This window comes from Balaenoptera musculus, chromosome 1, assembly GCF_009873245.2.
Source record: "Balaenoptera musculus isolate JJ_BM4_2016_0621 chromosome 1, mBalMus1.pri.v3, whole genome shotgun sequence".
NCBI lineage: Eukaryota > Metazoa > Chordata > Mammalia > Artiodactyla > Balaenopteridae > Balaenoptera > Balaenoptera musculus.
Genome location: NC_045785.1, coordinates 15810285 through 15832889, shown reverse-complemented (window position 1 = coordinate 15832889; position 22605 = coordinate 15810285). Strand labels below are relative to the sequence as shown.

Below are 22605 nucleotides of genomic sequence, written 5' to 3'. Positions count from 1 at the left end.
GTCTGTTTGGGGACCCACAGGTAGTTCTGCCGACTGCCTGGTGGTCGGGTGGTGGGAGATGGCTATGTAGGGGTTGGCCGGGCCTGGAGTGTAGAGGCCCTTGAACACCACTGTGAGCGGTTCCACTTGGGCAATCTGCCTTCCTCCTCTTTCCCTCCTGCCCCACCCCTGACCCTGCTTAGCCCCCCGATCAGTGAGGGGAAGCTAGATGGAGGAATGGCGAGAGGTACCAGGAGGGGGTTGGGGCGGCTCTGCCGGCGGCTCCCCTGACCCAGCAGCTGAGATGCCTGCAGACTTCCCTGGTTACCACGGCAGCCTTGTGGGGTAAGCGCTCTTAGCGTCCCCTCTTCCTGGATTTGGAGCATGGAGCCCAGCAAGCTGAAATGACGGATGCAGGGCAGGCAGAGAGCTGAGATCAGGGCAGTAATCACCAGTTCACATCCTGGCTCCTCGGGGAAGCAACTTAGCCCCCCTGAGCCTCAACGTTCTCATCTGTAAAGTGGAGATAATGACAGCACCTGCCTTGTTATTGCTGTGGGGTGGTTGAGAGGATTGCACGAGATGATTCACGTGTGGGCTTAGCACGGAGCCTGACACGTAAGGCTCAACAGACGATACCAGATGCTTTAACTTTATAGTTGGGTCTTAAAACCAGGTGTGTCTGAATCAAAGCTCCAGGTGTTTCCACCACAGGCACTTACTGTTAGCCGTTGCCCTCTCAGCCCTAGTTCTCCCTCTGGTCATTGGCATATTTGTCTCTCCCCACTTTCAGCAGAACTGGAGACATTTGTCTGTTTTCACTGGCCCTCCGTGCTCTGCTCTCTTGCCCCTAGTCCAGGCAGGCCCCGCGCCCGCGTCCCACTGAAGCTGCCCTTGTCATGGATGCCCTCCTGGTTGTTAAACCCAGTGACGGGTCCTCAGGAGGCCTCACCTGCCCTCTCGGCGTCAGTTGACTCAGATGATCCCTTCCCTTCCCCTTGAAACCCTTGCTTCCTGGACACCCTTTGTCCTAGTTCTCCTCCTGCCTCTCCGGCCGCTCCTTCTCAGCTCCCTTGTGTGAGTCTCCCCGTCCCTAACCTCCTGATGTCAGGCTGTCCCAGGGCCGGTCCTCTAGCCTTTTCTCTCTCTACGCTCACTCCTAAGGTGGGTTCATCTGGTCTCATGTCTGTATTTTTTTAATTCTTATTATTTTTTATAAATTTATTTTATTTATTTATTTTTGGCTGCATTGGGTCTTTGTTGCTGCGCGTGGGCTTTCTCTAGTTGCGGCGAGCGGGGGCTACTCTCCGTTGCAGTGCGTGGGCTTCTCATTGCGGTGGCTTCTCTTGTTGTGGGCTCTAGGCACGCCTAGGAGCTCTAGGCGCGTGGGCTTCAGTAGGTGTGGCAGGCGGGCTCAGTAGTTGTGGCGCACGGGCTTAGTTGCTCCATGGCATGCGGGATCTTCCTGGACCAGGGATCGAACCCGTGTCCCCTGCATTGGCAGGCAGATTCTTAACCACTGCGCCACCAGGGAAGCCCTGGTCTCACATCTTTAAACACCACCTCCGTGCTCATGATTCTCACATGTGGACCCCCTGCCTGGCTGTGTGATGCGTGTCCAGGTCTTAATTTATAAAGGTGACTGAGTGGTGACACAGAGAGATCAATGTCATTGAAAGAAAGGGTAATGAAAATGAGAGGCACGCCATGCAGGGCCACAGGGGGAAGCACCAGTGTGGGTCAGGAGGCAGAGAGGAGCGAGGGACAGCCCGGGCCAGAGCCTTTATCGGAGTTTTGGTGGAAAGACACAGCCATGCAGGAAAAACAGCTCAGGACTGGCTAGCTTGAGTAAGCCGGCAGGATTGGGGCATAAGGGCTGTCCCTGCTTGCCTGGTCCAGGCCCCGGTTGACTTTGGGCAGGGGAAATACTGGCTGTGTGGGAGAGTTAGATAGAGGTGGGTGTGGACTCGGAATTGGTTGGTTTGCATATGAAAGGGGGGCTCCTCTGGACAAGCTGTTTACTCCCTCTAGGAATTGGCTGGCCCTGGGAGGGGCAGTCTCTTCCTGGCCATCAAGTCCCCCAGGCTGTCAAAAACATCAGGAAATAAAACCCAAACCTGATTGATAAACCATGTCCTCTGATTTCCAGACTTGGACATCTGGCCATCTACCTAATTGTCATTCCAAACTTAACATATTGGACACTGAACTCTCGACCTTTCCCAGACCTGCTTGTCCTGCAGCTGTCCCCAGCCAGTGACACCTCTCTCATTCCAGGTGTTCAAGCCAGAAACCTTGGGGTCATCCTGGGCTTGTCACTTTTGCTCAAACCTCAGTCTAATCCAGCAGTAGATCCTGTTGTCTCCACCTTTAAAGCAGGTCCAGAATCTGTGCTGTTGTCCCCCCAGTACATTCTCCACACAGCAGCCAGGGAGCTCCTGTTCAAATGCGAGTCCTTTCACTGCCCTGCCCAAACCCTCCAATGGCCCGGTTTAACCCAGAGTTGAAGCTGAAGCCCTCGCCCCGGCTTGCGAGTTTCCCTCTCTGACCTGCTCTTCGCTCGTACTCTCCCTCGCTCACTCTGCTCCAGCCTCAGTGGCCTCCCGGCTGTTCCTGAAACAGTCACAGCCCCTGCCTGCCACAGGACCTTTGCACTCACCATTCCTTTCTGTCTGTCCCCAGGATCTCTGCCCGCCCCACTCCCTCACTTCCTTCAAATAACTGCTTTCCTCCCACCTTGTCTAAGAGGTCTTTCCTGTCCACACTATTAAAATTGCAGCCCTTCCCCCTGATCCTTACTTCTCAGCACCCTCCCTGCTTTCCTTCTCTTCTAAGAAAATATCACCTTGTTAACATGTTATGCATTTTGCTTACCTTTCTCCCCCAGTTGAAAACAATGTGTGTGTGGAGTCTTGTCTGTTTTGTTTAGTGCCAAACCCCCAGGCCCTGGAACATGTAGGTGCTCAAGAAATACTTGTTGGATGAGTATATGAGCATCTTACACAGAGGCATGCTTGAAATAAGTTCAGTACTTTGAGGTCTTATTTGAATGAGCACGCAGTTGCCTTTTTACGGATTTTTGCTTAGTTCCTGCAAACCATGTGCACCTTGGTCTCAGCCCCTCATTTCTGCTTTTCTCCCAGCCCTGCTGAACAATCAGGTGCCCCCAAACCCCGTCCAGATTGAAGAGAAGCTGTTGCCCCCATCTGTGATCCAGCACGACACGGAGGCCGAGAAGCAGCTGATCCGGGAGGTGAGACCCTGGGCAGGTGGAGAAGGGGCAGGCAGGTGGGGCCCAGCAGGAGACCGTCTCCAGAATGATACCATTTCCCCGCCACCATCACCTTGGGGTTGGTACTCCAATCTCCCTTTGGAGCTCAGAAAGCTGAGGCTCAGAGAGGTGCCATGACCTGCCCAAGGTCACACAGCTAAGGAGAGTCTAAGCCGGGATTTGAACTCGGTTTCCTGACTCCAGAGTACAGTCCGTCCCCCGTCGGTGCCTCTGTGCGCAGAACAGAGAGGGCTGTGGGCGTCTGCAGGGGCGCCATCTCTCGTCTGTACTGCATGAAGGGCTGGCTGTGGATTGATGGCAATGGAGAGGGCATCCCTGGCGGTAGGGATGGCCAGTGCCTCGGCGAAGAGGTCAGGATGGAAGGGCTCTGGGCTGAGAGCAGGCAGCCTGGGTGGGCCGTGGGGACCCCTGGGCACCCATTTGACTTGACCAGTGGATAAGTGGGGCGTTAACCTCCCAGCAAAAGCTGTCACCTCGGGGCACCTGGGTCCTCCCACAACTGTGGCTTCCAGCACACTGGGACCCAGCAGGGTAGGTAGCACCCTGATTTACAGATGCGGAGCTGACCCCAGGGGCACTTACACAGCCAGACACGCAGCGCCTCCTACCCCTGGCTTAGGCTCCGTCCTGACTCCAGGCTCTGTTGATTTCCGGAGGTTCCTGCCATTTGAGGGCCGCATTCTGAGACCTGAGCATGTGGTGGGGTTTGACATTCGATGGTCCCTGTAGGTAGGGCACTGGCTTCTTCCTGGTGGAAAACCTAATGCCAGGGAAGGACAGCTCTGCGGGGACTGGGGCCTCTGCCACTCAACTATGACCTCAGATGGGAGCAGCCCTGGGGCCCCCAGAGGCCCTGGGCAGGCTGCGGGGGCCTGAGGCCCAGCCTCTGGGAGGCAGACCGGGTACGGCCTGGGGGAATCTCGGTCCTGTGGGCTGGAAGGCTGGGAGAAATCGACCAAAGAGCCCCCAGGTGCTGCCCATGACAGGTGGAGGCTTTTACTCTTTGGGGAGAGGCTCAACTGTAGCTCCTGGACGGCCCCATCCGGGCCCCTGTCAAGGTTCTGGGAACTCAGCCGCTCATTCTGCCTTTTCCTCTGCTGCTCTGGGAGCTCCTGGGGCAGGGGCAGGGGCAGGCTAGCTCTGGAGCCCTGGGCCCGGCTCCCCGGGGTGGGGTGGGGAGGTCCCAGGAGGAGGGGGCCTTTGGGGATGGCTGAGCGCAAGCCCACAGGATGAGAGAGGTTGCGCTTCAGGGTGTGTTTTGGAATCTCGTAGGGACAGGTGGACGTTGGTCACAAAGCAGTATGTGGAAGGGGGGCGTGGGGCGGGGGGGCTGGCCTGGGGCTGGGATGGAAGCCTCCTCCCTGAGGAAGCCGGGTTGGGTGGGCAGGCATCCTGGCTGTGTGATGTGCAGGGCGCTGTCGCCCCCCAGTGGTCATAAGGGAGAAGACCGCTGTTCTGGGCCGGATGCTGGAGTAGCCAGTGATTGGAGGGCCCTACTGCTCTGGGGATGGGGGTCGCCTGCCTCCTCCTCAAGGGCAGCCTAGTGGACGCTGCGTCAGACCGCTGTCCCCTGGGGCTGCCACCACCAAGTCTATTTTATGGCCCTGGAGTTTCTTCTGTGAGCCACACTCAGAGGAAGAGTTGAGGGGGTCTGTCCTCCCTCCCATTTGTTCTTTCACTTAAGACTCTCTGTGTGCCTAGACTGTGCTTTCCTTTCCATTCCTGAACCAGTCAGGATGCTGAGGATGAGGGAGGTGGCCCCTGTGTGTAACAGAGAGGGTGCCGGGCCAGGAGTCGGCTCAGCCACGGGCTGCAGCTTTGACTCCGTGGGCTTCCGTCTCTAGCTGCACCAGGGGATTTGGACGAGAAGATTCCTAGGGCTCATCCGGCTTTTACATTCTGTGAGTCCAGTTCTTACGGGCTCTGTGCCCGGGCAGGTTGTTTAAGCTCTCCAAGCCTGTTTCCTCATCTCTAGAGTGGGTATAAGGCGGCTTTCCTGCTGCTGGAAGAGGCTGGGCTGTGTAACAGGTGCCAGCCGGGGCTTGGAGGTCTGGGTTTGCGCTCTAGCCCCCCTGCCCCATTCAGTCATCAACAAACATTTTCTGAGCACCTACTAGGCGCTGGGCGCTGGAGCCAGAGGCGCAGGTGGGCCCAAGGCAGAGTTTTATTGTTCTTAATATTGGAAGTAGCATGGGAATTCCTTGGTGGTCCAGTGGTTAGGATTCCGCTGCCAGGGCTTGGGTTGGATCCCTGGCTAGGGAACTAAGATCCCGCAAGCTACATGGTGTGGCAAAAAAAAAGAAGTAGTAGAGCATGTTTTGTGGATTGTGGGGAATGATCTAGTGCCGAGGGAGAAGTTCGAGGTATAGGAGGGAGGGGGGACTGAAGGAGCAGAGTCCTTCTGTGGGGGGGTTCGGCTTTGGATGGTTTGTCCACCGTCACAAGAGGACACAGAGCTTTCGGGCAGAGGGAGGGTGAGGGAGTTCACCTCTGCCCTCTTCAGGGCTCTCTGTGGAGGACGAGACAGGCAATGGGGGGAGCGGAGGGTTTCGGAGAGAGGGAAGCTGGAAGGACTAGGAAGGGGTGGGACACCACTTAGAGGTCCTTCTGAGATTCGGGATCACACATTTACAGGTGAGAAGGGAAGCCGGTGCTGCCGTGTGTGCGTGTGTGCAGGTGCGTGTGTGCAGGTGCGTGTGTGCAGGTGCGTGTGTGCGGGTGCGTGTGTGCGGGTCCGTGTGTGCGGGTCCATGTGCGCATCTCCAGCCAGGTCTTTGAGGGTGTAGGTGCCACTGGGCCTAGGCCTGGGTTTAACTGGGGTCAGGGCTGTGCTGGAGGGAGCAGGGGAGGGTGCTGAAGTGAGGGAGTCAGGGGTGCTTGCTGAGGGATGGATGTAGTGCTGGGCCCTGGGATCCCAGCTGGATGAGGAAGAAGGCGAGGGCGGGGGCAGGGGCAGGAGAAAGCAGATGGGGCGTGGGCTACAGGTCTCCACGAGGCCATCAGAGAGCTGCGTGGTTCTGGGCAAGTCTGGACCCTCCCTGGCTCTCAGTAATGTTGCAGGTATCGCCCTGAGGCTCAATGCATCTCAACTGTGCTGCATAAAATGTTACATTTAAAAAAATATATTTATTTGGCTGTGCCGGGTCTTAGCTGCGGCACGCAGGATCTTCGTTGCCACGTGCGGGATCTTTAGTTGCAGCATGTGGGCTGTTTAGTTGCAGCATGTGGGATCTAGTTCCCTAACCAGGGATCGAACCCAGGCCCCCTGCATTGGGAGCGCAGAGTCTTAACCACCAGACTAGCAGGGAAGTCCCAGAAAACATTAAATTTTAATGGTTGTCTGTCTCCTCTTCCAACCCGAGAGCCCAGGTCTTGCCGTCTGTGCTGTTGCTGTCTGTGCTGTTGTAGGATTCTATGCTGGTTCTGTACTTCCTGGGGGATCTGGAGATGTGGGCGTGTGCAGGGGCTCTCCCATCTTTAACCCCGTCCCGCCCCTCTGGCTTACTGCTGCTGCAGGCCCCTCTGTCAGGAGCAGCTCCAGAAGACAGCGGGTCACAGACGAACATTAGTTCATAAAGGCCCGGCCCTCCCTGTGGGGGACGCATATCAGACACCTGAATAGCCTGCCTAGCAGTTCTGCTTCATGCACTTGCTGATTCAGCCGCGATTCCCCGAGTCCCTCCTCTCTGCTCAGCACCGAGGCTGCAAGACGGGAGGGTGCGTGTTCTCTGGTGGGGAAGCTGGACGGTTAATCTATAATCAGACAAATGCAGAGAATGATGGAACTTATGATCCAGGCTAAGAAGAAATAAGTGAAGTGACAGAGAGTGGTGGTGGCGATCTTCTGAGAGGGTCACCAGGGAAGGCCTCTCTGAGAGGTTGTTACCAAGCTGAGGACTGAAGGGAAGAGCTTGCCAGGGAGTGAGGGTAAAGGCCCTGAGGCTGGCGGGGTGGGGGCCGTGGGGGGGAGTGGGCGTGTCTAGGAGTGGAAGGCACCTGGCGTGCCCAAGAGTGGCAAAGATGGGGTGGGCTGTCCAGATCACTGGTGACTGGAGGTCAAGTTGAGGAGGTTAGATTTTTATCCTCCAACTTGGGAAGCCACTGAAACATGATCTATGGATGCGTAGCTGCCGTGTGGAGAAAGGTTTGGAGCAAGAGTGGAGGTGGGGAACCAGGCCCGGACGAGAGCTGGTGGTGATGGCAAAGATGGAGAGAGAAGCAGATGCATAAAAATACATTTTGTCTTTGATGGCTTGAGGACTATTTGGTTAAAACATATTTTTTGATGCAGAAAGGTGTTCGTGATCTATTGCTTTGTGGAAAAAATAGATTACAGACAGATACGCATATTATTAGCCCATTAAAAATGTATAGAGAAAAGTGCAGAAGGGTCTTCACCAGCCAGGAATCATCCTAGTGTTGCAGAGGTAATTTTAATTTTGTTCTTTTGGCTTATTTGTATTTTCTGTATTGTTTGAATGACAAAAGAGGATTACTGAAAGCTGTGTTTTGAAGTGGTGGTAAAATGCTGCCCCTCTTGTTATCCCCCCGCCTCTGCCAGGAGTATGAAGAGCGCCTGGCCCGGCTGAGGGCCGACTATGAGGCAGAGCAGGAGTCCAGGGCCCGGCTGGAGGAGGACATCACTGCCATGCGCAACTCGTACGATGTGAAGCTGTCCACACTGGAGGAGAACCTGCGCAAGGAGACAGGTGGGCCCCCGCCCCCCCAGCCGTCAGGAGGGAGGCCAGCCTGCTCTCCTCCTCACCCCACTGACTGACATTATAGAGCACTTTCCATGCACCAGGCTCAGTTCTATTTAGTCCTCACAACAGCCCAGCAAGGCAGGCACCACAGTCACCCTCACTTTGTAGATGAGGAAACTGACGCCCAGAGAGGCTAAGTAACTTGCCCATGGTCACACAGCTGGTAAAGTGGAGCCAGGACTTGAACCCAGCAGTCTGATTCCAGAGCCAGTATTCTTACCCACAGCACTGCCTCGTGATGCCTTGGCCATGGGCTGGATCGCCGCCCAAGGTTGACTTAGAGCTATAACATATCACCCATGTTTTATGGGTAAGTCCTTTCCCCCAGTTTCTACATCTTCTACAGTCTCTTTTCACATTTGAGACCATTTGTTACCAAAGCAACCACATCCCCAAATAAGCATTTAATCATTAGCAAGAACTTTTACCTTCCTGGAAATTTTTATCTTCTATTTGACATTCTAGAATGTTCCATCCCACCACTATCTTTCAGACACCTGTGCTGCCAGGCAGCCCCGACTTCCTAATACTCAAATACTATACTCAATTACTATAACATCCACCTCGTAATGATGACAGTATGTTCATATCATTGGTACCGTTTATTGGGCATTGCGGGTGCCAGGTACTGGGTAGGTAGGTGCTTCTCCCGAACTCCCTCAGTGAGTTGGGACTCACCGCATCCTCACATTGCAGGTGTGCAAACTCAGGCTTGGAGAGGTTCAGGCCATGAGCTAGGGAGTGGATGTCTCTTTCAGCAAAGGGGACATCAGGACTTTCTCAGGGGAGCCCAGGACATGGTGACAAAGAAGAGGTTGGGATGTAAAGGAGCTGGTCTACTGCCCATGAGCTGGGAGCAGGAGGCCTGTGCGATCACCTCCCATCCCAGATGGCAGGGAGATGCCCCTTTTGGTGTAGACCTGGAAGAAGAGGGAAGGGCAGATTCTAGCACTTTCTGTCCTTGGGAGTGTTCCCTCCAGGCCACTTTGAATATCAGGCCTCCAAGGGATTTTATTTGGTCTCGCTAATATCCATCCACAGCATTCATTATATCCCATGGCTCTAGCTTATCCTGTGGATAAGGGCCCTGAGACTCCGGCGAGGCCCCTGAGTGTCTTGGGTGTGGAACCTGCTGATCGGGAGCTCTCTGCCTTGGAGACAATAATACCTGCAGGGAAGTCAGTTTATGTATTAAGAGCAGACCCAAGGCAGAGTGGTAAGAGCCCAGCACATAATGGCTGGCTGGGGAGGTCAGAGAATGGAAAGATCATGGAGCTGGTCAGGGAAGGAGCTTCCTGGAAGAGGTAGAAGGAGACAGGCCTTGAGTTCTGATGCGCAGACGGGCAGAGATGGGAAGCCAGTATTTGGGGGCTTGGGAGGCTCTGACTCTTAAGCTGGTCTCTTGGAGATGGTGAGCTTGGGGCCGGCTTCCAGGGAAGGGTCCCGCCTGTCCACCCTGTGAAAAGCTAAAGGAAAGTCTCTATTTGCAGAGGCTGTCCTGAAGGCAGAAGTCCTCTACAAGGCCGAGGTCATGTCCAGGGCTGAGTTTGCCAGCAGTTCTGAGTACTCACCTACTTTCCAGTACAAGATGGCTGTGAAACCCGAGATCTACTCCATGCCTGGCACCCTGCCCAGTGAGGGTGTCTTCAAGACTGAGGTTTCTTCCAGGTTTGAGGAACTGCCCAAGGTGGAGGCCTCCGAGTCGGAGGTTTCTCTTGGGTCTGATGAGTCTTCCACGCGCGAAGAAAATTTCATCTCCACGGCTTTCCCTGGGCCCAGGGAGCCCTCCAGCCTGGAGGGCCCTGTGCCCGAGGTGGAGGCCCCGAGTGGACACTTCCTGGATGAGGATGTCAGCCGGGAGGCCACGGAGCCCCTGTGGGAGGAGGAGCCCTTCCTCCAGGGAGAAGAGCCCCACCTGAGGGCCCTGGAGCTACTTCCGGGCCTGCACGACCCATTTGCCGAGGTGGAAGCCAGGCTGGCCAGGCTGTCCTCCACGGTGGCCGGGCTGGACGTGCCCCAGGCAGACGTACCCAAGGTCACCACGCAGGTAGCTGATGTCACGCAGGATGCCATGGGGGCAGAGCTCAGCTGGGGCACAGAGGTCACTGGGTATGTGCAGACGTCTAACCTCTGCTGCTGCAGCACCGCCGGCACCGTCTCTGTGGTGGCTCTGGCGTGGCGACAGCTCAGGTGTTCAGGGGTCTGGGAAAGAGAGGCTCTGTCTAACGCTCTGTAAATCAGTAGGAAGGTTGGGATTGAGATCCCAGGCGATGCCAGCTGGGCACCTGTTTTGCTGACGGAGGGTCATCTGTGCAGGGAGTTTGCTGGTTGCCATGGTTACACTGAGCTCCAGGCCTGAAAGAGCTGGAGGTGGCCTTGGTCAACCCTCATGCTCTTGTGGGGGAGGAGTTTCTGTGAGAATCCAGCTACCTTTCAGGGGCTACCCAGGAATCCTGAGATGCTGCTCTTCCTCCGTCCTGCCCCTTTGCCCAGTGCCTTCTCCCTTTTCAACCCTCTGTTTTTATGTTTAAAAATCTTTTTTTCTCTTTTCTCCCCTTTGTCCTTCCCTTCCCTTCCCGTGTGTGTGATTGTGTGGGTATAAAGACCACAGGCCTTTGAATCGGACCTGGGCTCAGATCCCAGCTCTACCACTCACTCAGTTGTGTGACCTTGTCCAGTCACCTTTCTGGGCCTCAGTTTCCTCATCTATAAAATGGGGATGCTGACACGTGCTTCACGTGAGGTCATGCAGGTAACGCTCCTGCAACATAGCGGTGTCTCTCCTCTCTCCCCCATTTCCTCTCTCCCCTGTTCTCCCCCCTCATCTAGTCTCCCCTCCTTCCCTCAGGAAGAGGTGGTGGGGTTGGTGAGCAGGTGGGGAGCTGAAGGGGGAGGTCAGGGCAGGGCAGGGCAGGGCAGCAAAGGATGATTCTGGCCCAACCACTCCTCTTCCCCCTGCCCCCGTTCTCTCGCAAGCACCCCTCCCGGACAGATCTGCTGGAGCCTGGTGACCTCAGGTCTGAAGCTGAGGCTCCCGACGACCTCCTGCCCAGGACTGTGAGTGTTGACGGGCGGGGGCAGTTCCAGGGGCCTGATTCTTCCCGGATGCTTCCGCTTGTCTCCTCCCTCTCTGGCCTCAGTTTCCTCACTCGTAAAACTGGAACAACAGGGACTTCCCTGGTGGTCCAGTGGTTAAGACTCTGCGCTCCCAATGCAGGGGGCTCGGGTTTGATCCCTGGTCAGGGAACTAGATCCCACACGCCGCAACGAAGGTCCTGCACGTGGCAGTGAAGATCCCACGGGCTGCAACTAAGACCCAGTGCAGCCAAATAAATAAATAAATAAATAAATAACAAAAACAAAACCAAAAAAAACTAGGGACAACAACCCCAGCCCTCCCCCAGCTTATTCCCATCTCAAAGCAGCGTGCAAATCAGAAGAGCCATCACCTCTCTTTTTGTTGATTTGTCAATAAGAGGCCACTGATCCACAGCGATTTTCAAACTTTCCTCAGCCGTGGAGCCCTTGTCTAAAGCATAGAGGCCCAGCATGTGCGGTGGACGAGGGCCGCAGAGCAGGGGCTGGGGGCCCCGGAGGCACCATCAGGGAACCCCTGCGGGGGTGGGGGGCCCATTTTGAGCTCTGCTGCTCTCAGACCCCACCCTTGTTTTCTCTTCTGCTTCAGAGAACACAACGGGCCAAGGGCAGTGGGAGGAAGGCTTTAAATCTGCCCACATTTATGGAGAGAGAAAGCGATCTGCCGGCTTCTGGACCTGATCTCTGGGTAGGAGCCGGTGCTGCAGGTTCTTAGGAGATGGTAGACAGGGAGGTTGGGACGCCCCGGCCGACAGGTGACATTGAGATGGGACCGAAGCAGGAAGAAGGCGCCGGGGGGAGCACCAAGCAGGGGTCAGCAAGTGTCAGAGTCCTGGGGTTGGAAAGATCTTGACTTTCTCAGTGACAGAAAAGGAGGTCAGAGAAGTGGCAGGATGGATGGGGTTGGGGGGAGAAGGCAGGGAGCGGGCACGGAGGGTGCGGCAGCCCATGGAAGAAACTGGATTTTACTGCAAATGTGATGGGAGGCTGTGAAGCATCAATTTATATTTTAAGAAAATCCCCCTGGCTGCCGTGTGTAGCCTGGAGGGTGAGGGGTGGGAGAGGGAGCTGGGGGACCGTTTTGGGGGGCTGTTGGTGGAAATGGTGCATTTTTGTATAACTGGGTGTGCCCGAGCCAGAAGTGATCCGTCCCAGACTGCCAGGGGCCGGGCTGCCCCCGTCTGGGATTGAGGCCGCTGTGAGCTCGTGTCCAAGAGTTGGCCTCCCGCCTCCACCTGGGTTTCTCTTTGTGCTCAGGAGGTTGACCTGGGCCCGGGAGTGACCGAGGAGGTGGTGTTGGCAGCAGAGCCCAGTGTGGGAGCCGAGGGTGAAGCCCACGTGGCCTTGGAGGCTCAGCCTCAGTCTCTGCTGGCCATGACAACTGCGAGAAGGGACAGTATGGAGGTGGCAGTGCTGACCGATGACCTACTGCCCACTGTGGACCAGCAGCAGGTGCTTGCCCGGTAAGCACCTGAGCCCGGGGGGTGGTGGGACCCCACGTGGGGCGGGAGGGAGCTATGCCCTGCGCGCAGGGGTGGAGGTGCCCATAGATTCTTCCTGAGCCCCACCCAGGTCTTCTCCTGATGTGGCTGATCCTCTCCAGGAGCAGCGGGGCAGGGATGGTCACTTCTCGGGGCAGCCAGGTGGCAGGGCTCTGCTCACGAAGCAGCACAGGTGCCACCAGATCCCATCAGGGCGCCTGCGGGGGATCAGCTGCTCCAGGAGGGAGGGAAGGGACTGTCCCCGCCTGGTTTTCGAGGGGCCAGGCCTGCAGGCTTCAGGAGCTCAGGGCAGGCGATGCAGGCTTTCCCCAGCTGCCAGCCGAGCCTCCAGTTCCTCTCTGATGGAAGATGTGCTCCCCCTAGGGACAAGCCACCCCAAATACACCCTGAGGCCACCTGCGGGGCCGGGCTTTCCTCACTTGCTCTGCGACTTTGTGCAAGTCGCTTAACATCTCTGAGCCTTGGTTCTCACCTCTGTAGATGAGCTTACTGTCAGGCTCACCTCCATGACAGAGTCAGCCCCACGGCCAGGGGTTCAGCCCCCTCCGGACCCCACAGTCCACGGTTCAAACATTAACTGAGCAACTACTACGTGCTGGGCACCAGGATGCAAGCATAGATGGGATGTCGCCTTGGCCTTCAAGGGGCTCTCAGTCCAGGGGCAGGCAGGTACACGAGGCCCGGGGAGGCAGGTTCTGGAGCAGTTAGAACCAGGTTCTGTGTAGTCACTGCCTGGGTTCCCGTCCGCTTCTACCACTTCCCAGCTCTACCACCTAGGCTGAGGTTAACCTCTCTGTGCCTCAGCTTCTCATCTATACAGTGGGTGATAGTGAGAATCTCGAGAAGCTTGTTGTGAGGGTCAAATGAGACGACGCCTACAGAGGCGGGAGCTTGGTGTCGCGCACAAAGAAAACACATGGCTCATGTGGCGGCTTTCACGGTGTGGTCTGGAGTGTGGTCAGAGAGGGCTTCTCAGAAGAGGGAACACCTGAATAAGGTTTGCACGAAGATGCCTCAGGGGTGGCATTTGAGGTACAGGGCGCACCTAAGGTGGCACTAAGGTGCAGAGGGTGGAAACAGTCTGGGTGTTTGGAGAAGCAGCCGCCCTGAGTTGAAGCTGGAGTGAGTTAGGGGTGGTGGCGGCAGAGGGAGGTGAGACAGGGAGACCCTGTGTGCCCCCGGGGCTTGGGCTTCATCCTGATGGGGACCCTACAAGGGTCTTAAGCAGAGCAGTGACTTGCATGTGCCTCCCCTGTATCCTGGCTGCTGTCGAGCTGAGAACTGAGCCTGAAGCGGGTCTGGGCCCGGCTGCTCAGTTTGCGTGGTCCCGTTCTTTCCCTTGAGCATGAGCTCCTATCCTGTTATGAATCCTGGGAACATCTTTGGTTATACTCCCCTTATGTCCCTTTGGAAAGAGGCAGAGTCTAAAATACTTCTGTGGTGCTTTATTAGAGAGTAGGGAGTTCTACATAAGCCTTTGTAGTTATTTCAAATTTGTACTTTTAGAGGCAAAACTCTAAACTTTTTTTTAGCATTTTAGATACAAATATTAAAGAAAACGAACTGTTCATAATGTTCCCTGATTAAACATTATGCACTGACTGTATGGAACATTCTCCACAACCCAGGGGTATTCTGATCCTTGAGGTTGCCTGGGAGCACGGCCGCGAGCCTGCTCTGTGGTGGCACCATCAGTCCTAGGAGGCGGGAGGCGGGTGGAGCAGCTCTGGCTCCAGAGGGAGACTCTCGCCCTTCCTGTGGGGCAGAACCAGCTGGGTGGCTGAGCACACAGGCTTGGAGTCAGGGGCATCTGGCAGGAATGCGGGGTCTGATTCCGAGCCAGCAGCTTCACCTCTCTGGGCCTCAGTTTACGTGTCTGTGAAGTGGGGTTGTTGGAAGGAGTCGATGAGATCAGGCTGGACATCCAGTGCTCAGTGCTCGGCAGACTTTGTCACGTTTGCTTTCTCCTTCGTGAGGGCAGCTTGCAGCTGTTGGAGCAGCAGGTGGTCGGGGGGGAGCAGGCCAAGAACAAGGACCTGAAGGAGAAGCACAGGCGGCGGAAGCGGTATGCGGACGAGCGCAAGAAGCAGTTGGTGGCGGCCCTGCAGAACTCGGACGAGGACAGCGGGGACTGGGTGCTGCTCAACGTCTACGACTCCATCCAGGAGGAAGTGAGGGCCAAGAGCAAGCTGCTGGAGAAGATGCAGAGGAAGGTGAGGCCCTGGGCTCAGGCCGCGCCCCCGCTGGCCCCGCCCCCACACGCAGGCAACGCTGGGCGGGGCCTTCACACCCGGTCTTGACACCTGCGTGTATGTATTCGGTACCTGCTGTATGACACGCCCTATTCTGGAAGCTGTCACGGTGACAGGTGCGTCTCTGCACTCTTGGAAAGTGTGTGTGTGTGTAAGAAACAACGCAGCAGAGAAAGAAGCAAGAGACTCTAGGGAGGGGTAGCCCGATGAAGAGAATGGGGGGCTGGCAGGAGGTAGGGGCGGCTTTATTTTTATGTTTTTACTTTTTTTTAAGTACCAATGCCCAAATCACAAATGCACAACTGAATTCATTTCCACAAAGTGAGTGCCCTGTGCAACCAGCACCCAGATGGAGGCACCGAGCATTAGCAGAACCCCAGAAGTTCCTGGGGCCACCTTAGATGGGGGGGGGACAGGACCGTTCTGGTGGAGGTGGTGACTTCTCAGGTGGGACCTGATGGAAGAGCGGTCTGGGCCGAGAGACCGTCCAGTGCCCGGAATGAGGTCCGAGGTTCGGGGAACAGAAGGGCAGCTACCCGGCTGAGCTTGGGGAGTGAGGACAAGAGGAGAATGAGGCTGTGCCATCTGTGACGGACACTTGTGTGTCGTTCAGAGCATCCTCCGGGTGATCTGGGCCTCATAATGTCCTCCTTGGCCACCTGCTCCCCCCTCCTCATCCCCACTCAACACAGGCGACCAAGGGATCTTGCCAAAGCATAAAGCTGATACTTTTTCCTCTTTAAATGTCTTTAGTTTTAAATTTTTCTTGGCTGTTTTCATGCCTTTTCTTAATACCCTTTATGTCTTTAATTGAATTTGGTCTTTCTTGTACTTTGGTCTACATATCTTAAGTTTTTGAAAAATTCTTTCCTCGTTTTGTGTTAATGTCCCACTTGACATCTTCTTCATCTTTGTCCATTTCAAGATTTTGGATTTCTGATTTGAAAATTTCACATCTGTGAGTGCTTGTTTAAGGAAACTTTATTCACACTGGGGTGTCGAGTTATATTTTTAATCTGTTTGGTTCCGTGTGCTTTTGCTTTGGGCGGAATTTTCTTCTTCTGAAATGCTTTGATTTTCATTTTCTGTATCTTACAGTAGCTTTGATTAGATACATCTGCTCACTTCTGTTTATTTCATAATGTCTTGTTTTTCTGCACTCTCAGTGACAATTGAATGCAGAGGTTGTTGGAGGATGGAGGGAACAAAAAGTACCCACCAAACTAAGATACCCTGGGACAGAAAAACGAGGCAGGCAGCTCCATATAATCAATGGATCAGTTGATTATAGGGTAAGGTACTCACAGGGTGGGATTGGGCAGGTGACAATTTGGAAGCATTCGCAGCTGCGCTCTGCAGCACCGAGGGGCCGTTGGGACAATTCTGTATTTACCTAGCGTGTGGGGGTAGGTACTTGAAAACAGGAAGAGCACTTTTAAGTCAAGATTTATGAATGGGTAACTAGTCTTGTGGGCAGTGGGAATGCATCAGGGAAAGTCTTCATCATTGTTTGGAGACTACCAGAGCATAGAGGCCACCTGGACTTAATCATAGTTAAACAATATCTATTAACTACAAAGCCCTACACAGAAGAGATTTACTACCCTGTACAGCCCTAGGTAGGGTCCGTGAAAGGACAAGAGGAACTGAACGGGCCCAGGATGGCATCAGTTATGCTAACAGCCATACAGAGGTAAAGGTTCTGGGTGGCTTGCTAGGTTTTCCTATTTGATAGCATACTCTTCTGGCCATATGGAAGCGCAGCTTTACATATAGAGCTTTTCATTAGTATCCTATGGCTGCTGTAGCAAATTACCACACATTTAGTTGCCTGAAACAACACAGATTTATTATTTCACAGTTCTGTAGGTCAGATTCCAGGTAGAGCGTGGCTTGGTTTCTCTGCTTAGAATTCCACAAGGCTGAACTGAAAGTATGGCAGGACTGCATTTCTTTCTGGAGGTCCTAGGGGAGAATCCATTTGCAGATTGTTGACAGAATTTATTCCCATGTGGCTGTAGGATTGAGGTTCCCATCTCCTTGCTGGCTGTCAGCCATGGTCATTCTCAGTTTCTGGAGGCAGCCAGCATTTCCTGGCGCCTGTCCCCCTTCAAAGACAGCCTGGACGATAGAGTTCCTCTCCTGCTTCCAATCCCTTTTTTTTAAAATGGATTTTTTAAAAAAATAAATTTATTTTATTTATTTATTTTTGGCTGCATTGGGTCTTCATTGATGCACGTGGGCTTTCTCTAGTTGCAGCGAGCAGGGGCTACTCTTCGTTGTGGTGCGTGGGCTTATAATCGCAGTGGCTTCTCTTGTAGAGCACGGGCTCTAGGCGCGCGGGTTCAGTAGTTGTGGCGCATGGGCTTAGTTGCTCCAAGTCATGTGGGATCTTCCTGGACCAGGGCTTGAACCCATGTCCCCTGCATTAGCAGGTGGATTCTTAACCACTGCACCACCAGGGAAGCCCAGGAAAAAGTTTTACAAAAGAAGTACAAAACTTATATTCCAAAAACTATAAAACATTGTTGAGAGAAATTAAGAATACCTAAATAGAAACTTCCCTGGCGGTCCAGTGGTTAAGACTCTGCACCTCCACTGCAAGGGGCATGGGTTCAATCCCTGGTCAGGGAACTAAGATACCCTGTATGCTGCGCAGCGTGGCCAAAAAAAAAAAAGAGAGAGAGAGAAAAGGATACCTAAATAAATGGAAAGATATACCATGTTCATAGATCGGAAGACTTAATTTTGATAAGATGGCAATACTTCTCAAATTGATCTGCAGATTTCAAGGCAATCACTCTCAAAGAACCAGCTGGCTTCTTTGAAGAAATTGACAAGCTGATCTTAAAGTTCATATGGAAATTCAAGGGACTCAGAATAGCTGAAATAATCTTGAAAAGAACAAAGTTGGAGGACTCATACTTCCTGATTCAAAATTTACTACAAAGTTACAGTAATCAAGGCTGAGTGGTACTGGTGTAAAGACAGACATATAGAATCAGTGGAATGGAACTGGGGGTCTAGAAATAAACCCTCACATTTACAGTTAGTTGATTTTCAACAAGGGTGCCAAGATGATTCAATGGAGAAAGGATAGTCTTTTCAACAAATGATGCTGGGACAACTAGATACCCACATGCCAAAGAAAGGTGCTGGACTCCAACCTCGTGTAGTATACAAAAATTACCGCAAAATGAGTCAAAAACCTAAATAGAAGAGCTAAAACTATAAAACTCTTAGAAGAAAATGCAGGTTTAAATCTTTATTACCTTTAATTAGGTAATGCTTTCTTAGGTATGATACCAAAAGCACAAACAACAAAGAAATAAAAGATAAATTGGGCTTAATCAAAATTAAACTTTTGTAGGAATTCCCTGGCGGTCCAGTGGTTAGGACCCCACACTTTCACTGCTGAGGGCCCAGGTTCAATCCCTGGTCAGGGAGCTAAGATCCCACAAGCTGCAGGGCGCAGCCAAAACAAAACAAAGCAAAACAAAAAAAGAACCAGCAGGTATTTAAAAAAAATTAAACTTTTGCACTTCAAGGAACACTATCAAAAAAGAGAAAAGACATCTCACAGAATGAAAGAAAATATTTTCAAATCATATAGTATGATAAGATGCTTACATCTAGAAAATATTAAAAAAACGTACAACTCAAGAATAAAAGACCACCCAATTTTAAAATGGGCAAAGGATCTGAACAGACATTTCTCCAAAGAAGATATACAAATGGCCAATAAACACATGAAAAGATGTTCAACATCATTAACCATTAGGGAAATGCAACTCAAAACCACAGTGAGATACCATCTCATACCCACTGGGATGACTGTAGTAAAAAAGACATACAATAACAAATGTTGGTGAGGATGTGGAGAAATTGGAGGCCTCATATACTGTTTGTGGGTATGTGGAGCCCTCATACACTGCTTTGGAAAATAGTCTGGAAGTTCCTCAATTGCTTAAACATAGTGTTACCATATGACCCAGCAGTTACACTCAAGAACAACAAAAATATATCCACACAAAAAATTGTACACTGATGTTCATAGTCGCATTATTTATTTATTTGTTTATTTATTTATTTATTTATAAATTTATAAATTTATTTATTTTTGGCTGCCTTGGGTCTTCGTTGCTGCGTGTGGGCTTTCTCTAGTTGCGGCCAGCGGGGGCTACTCTTCGTTGCGGTGCGCGGGCTTCTCACTGTGGTGGCTTCTCTTGTTGCGGAGCACAGGCTCTAGGCACATGGGCTTCAGTAGTTGTGGCACTCGGGCTCAGTAGTTGTGGCTCGCGGGCTCTAGAGTGCAGGCTCAATAGTTGTGGTGCATGGGCTTAGTTGCTCCGTGGCATGTGAGATCTTCCCGGACCAGGGCTCGAACCCGTGTCCCCTGCATTGGCAGACGGACTCTCAACCACAGCTATATCTCAATAAAGCTGTTATAAAAATCATTGTGAATGATTACAAATGTACAAAAATATATTAAGATTGTTACCATGAATGCCATGTATCTACTATCTAGCTACATTCATGGAGCATAATTAATTTAGTTGAAGGCCCTGTGTACCCACCCCTCCCTGATGGCTCCCCGCCCACCTGTGTCCTACCAGGCATCCTCTGTTCTCAGGTGGTTACATGTGACTATCATTCCCATGAATTTATTTTTAAATTTTTTTAAAATTTATTTTATTTTATTTATTTATTTATTTTTGTCTGCATTGGGTCTCTGTTGCTGTGCGCAGGCTTTCCCTAGTTGCGGTGCGCAGGCTTCTCATTGCGGTGGCTTCTCTTCTTGCGGAGCATGGGCTCTAGGCATGTGAGCTTCAGTAGTTGTGGCACGCGGCCTCGGTAGTTGTGGCTCACGGGCTTAGTTGCTCCGCGGCATGTGGGATCTTCCCGGACCAGGAATCAAACCCATGTCCCCTGCATTGGCAGGCGGATTCTTAACCATTGCGCCACCAGGAAAGCCCTCCCATGAATTTAAAACAGGCTTCTTTACTAATCAAACTGTCCCTGCTCTTTGAGGAAACAGATTGCGCCAAGGTGTCTTGGGGTTCAGGGAGGGCCTGGTTGGAGTTGGGAGTCCCCATGCTTAGGAGGCTATGGAGGGCCAGTCTGGCAGACCTGGGCAGGAGTTCAAAAAAATCTGGAACCCATGGTTAAATCAAGGTGGGTCTGATTCTTAAGTCTGGTGTTTGTCACATCATAACAGGATTGTGGCAGTGGGAGAGCAAGGACTGTTGAGTCTGAGAATTTATGCCTATTGCTTCTTTTAGAAAAAGAGTTTGTACAGTTCTCTGAGATCTTGTAGGACTGTGGTGACTACAGTGTTATGTGTGGAGCCTTCTGAAAGGCTCCTGAATAAAATGTATGAGTGTGGGATAGAGACTGAGGGCTGGAAGTGGGGGCTGATGATCAGCTTTTCTTCCTGCTTTCTTCAGGGCTGTGGACCCTGTAGGTGCTCATTTAAACCCTGAGTGGAGAGGTGGGAGGGAAGGTGAATGAATCAATGGAAGGATGACAGGACAGATGGTGGAGATCAGAATGGATGGGTGAGTGGATCAGTGAGCAGAGGATGAGTGGCTGGCCGGAGGGGCAGGGAGCGGATGCAGAGGTCAGATGGATGGTAAGATGTGTCCATGTCTTTCCTGCTCACTGCTTGTCATCCTTTGTTTTTAGCTTCGGGTGGCAGAGGTGGAGATCAAAGATCTGCAGTCAGAGTTTGAGCTAGAGAAGATCGATTACTTGGCCACCATCCGTCGGCAGGAACGTGACTTGATGCTCTTCCAGCAGCTCTTGGAGCAGGTGCAGCCCCTGATTCGCCGAGACTGTAACTATAGCAACCTGGAGAAGATAAGGCGCGAGTCCTGCTGGGATGAGGATAATGGCTTCTGGAAGATCCCCCAGCCCATCATCCTGAAAACCAGCCTCCCAGTAGGTCAGGAGCTCTGCTGCGCTGCCCACCACCAGTTGTCCCCGCCCTTCTCCACAGTTTGCCCTCCTGCAGGCTGACAGGTGGCCATGCACCTCTCCCTGCTGGCTGTGGGTGCAGCAGACATGTGACTCTGGGTACCCAAAATGTTGGGGACCTAAGAGTCAGACAGATGTGGGTTGGAATTCTGGCTCCACCATTCCCTGTGTGACCTTCTGGGGACTCAGTGCCCTCCTCTGTGAAATGGGGATGAATAACAGCACTTTCCTTAAAGATTGCTGGGTGGCTTAAAATGTGTTAGTACACGTAAAACCCTTAGAGCCATGCCTGGCGCATTTTAAGTGTGTGGTACATTTTCTTATCGTGATCATCATTGTCATTATTTCATCCTACAATAACCCTGTGAAGGACAAAGATTTTTTACACCTGTTTTACATATGAGGAATCTCAGAGAATGTAAGTGACTTATCCAAAATCACAGTCATAGCGGTGAGTTGTAGGCCAGGGACAGAAACGAGCTGTTCAGAGTTTCAGGCCTGGTTCACCTTCTGCTTTTGCTGCTGACCTCCTGTGTGACGTTATGTTGGTCAATGCCCCTCTCTGGGCTTTGGTCCCCTGATCGTCACAAAGAAGGGGTTGGAAAAGATGATCTTGAAGGCTCCCCCACCTCCACTGAGTCCGAGTAGGGTCAGACTTGCGGCGGATCCTCTCCAGCCACCTGCTGGCTCTGCCCATTCAGGGAGCAGCAGTCTCCTACATCCCACGGGGCCCGCACTGGTCCTCACCTGGTCAGAGGGTACCCATCCAGGTCCTACATCTCTGACGATCACGGATGGCACTGGCACCATCCCTACTGGAACTCCAGCCACCCCATTTCCCACAGTCTGCAGGCAGAGTGGCCTTTCTCCCTGCGCCCACCTGCTCTCTAGCCTGGAGGCAGGGGAGTGGCTTCTTTGGTCTGAGCCCTCCTGTTGTCTGTTTCCCAAAGCCAGCCCCTTGCTTGGGCTGGGAGGTGTCCTCCCCTGGCTCCAAGCCTGAGCCACGCCTGAGCGCCCAGCCCCCCGTCCCTCTGGCCCTCATTCCAGGCAGCAGTGACCTCAGCTTCTGTTTTCTCATAGCAGTTTCAACAGGGCTACAGAACAGATCAGCCCGCAAAACCTCCACAGCGGACAACGGTGAACCAGGCACGGTAAGGTCTCTGGGAGAGCGAGGGGAGAGCTGGCACCGGGCAGGCTTGGCCCCCAAGGCGCAGTGGGTCAGCGCTGCTGTAGAAACTGGACTCTTTCTGTCCACCTCATGATTAAAGTGGGGGGCTGAGCCAGGACCCTTTCTGTGTAATTCTTTGCACCCAGACCCTCCACCCCCTCTGGCCCTCATTCAAAAGCCCTTTATGCGCATAAAGACCAGAGGAAAAGCAGGGGTTCAAGGCAGCCCACCCTGCTGGTGAAGGACAGAAGCTTCAGCTTCAATCCCAGTGGCCAAGGAGTTCATTCTGGTTCCCTTGGTCCCAGCTGGTACCCTTGGACTGAAAGCATCCTCAGAGTTTCCATAAACAGTCATTGGGATTCTGAAGTCACTTTATTTCATATCTCCCTTATTTTGTATTACAACAAATATATATCCTTAAAGCAGAGGTCAGCTTTTCTCTAAAGGACCAAACAGTAAATATTTTAGGGTCTGGGGGCCATATGGTCTCTGACACAACTACTCAACTCTGCCATGATAGCACAAAACCAGCCATACGCAATATGTAAACAAATGAGCACAGCTGCGTTCCAATAAA

At 52.9% G+C, this 22605-nt stretch overlaps 1 protein-coding gene across 2 annotated transcripts in view; it reads left to right on the top strand.

Moving 5' to 3' along the window:
• Positions 1–22605, top strand: part of KIF17 (kinesin family member 17) — a 43563-nt gene that overhangs the window by 18423 nt on the left and 2535 nt on the right. The window contains exons 6-13 of one of the 2 annotated variants that reach the window (XM_036870024.1): positions 3123–3232; positions 7833–7980; positions 9525–10081; positions 11011–11091; positions 12388–12593; positions 14614–14845; positions 20570–20828; positions 21944–22011. In XM_036870024.1, the coding sequence (XP_036725919.1) occupies positions 3123–3232; positions 7833–7980; positions 9525–10081; positions 11011–11091; positions 12388–12593; positions 14614–14845; positions 20570–20828; positions 21944–22011 (1661 nt within the window). Of the gene's footprint in view, positions 1–3122; positions 3233–7832; positions 7981–9524; positions 10082–11010; positions 11092–12387; positions 12594–14613; positions 14846–20569; positions 20829–21940; positions 22012–22605 lie in introns of both variants that reach the window. The other variant, XM_036870015.1, reaches the window with a different exon arrangement.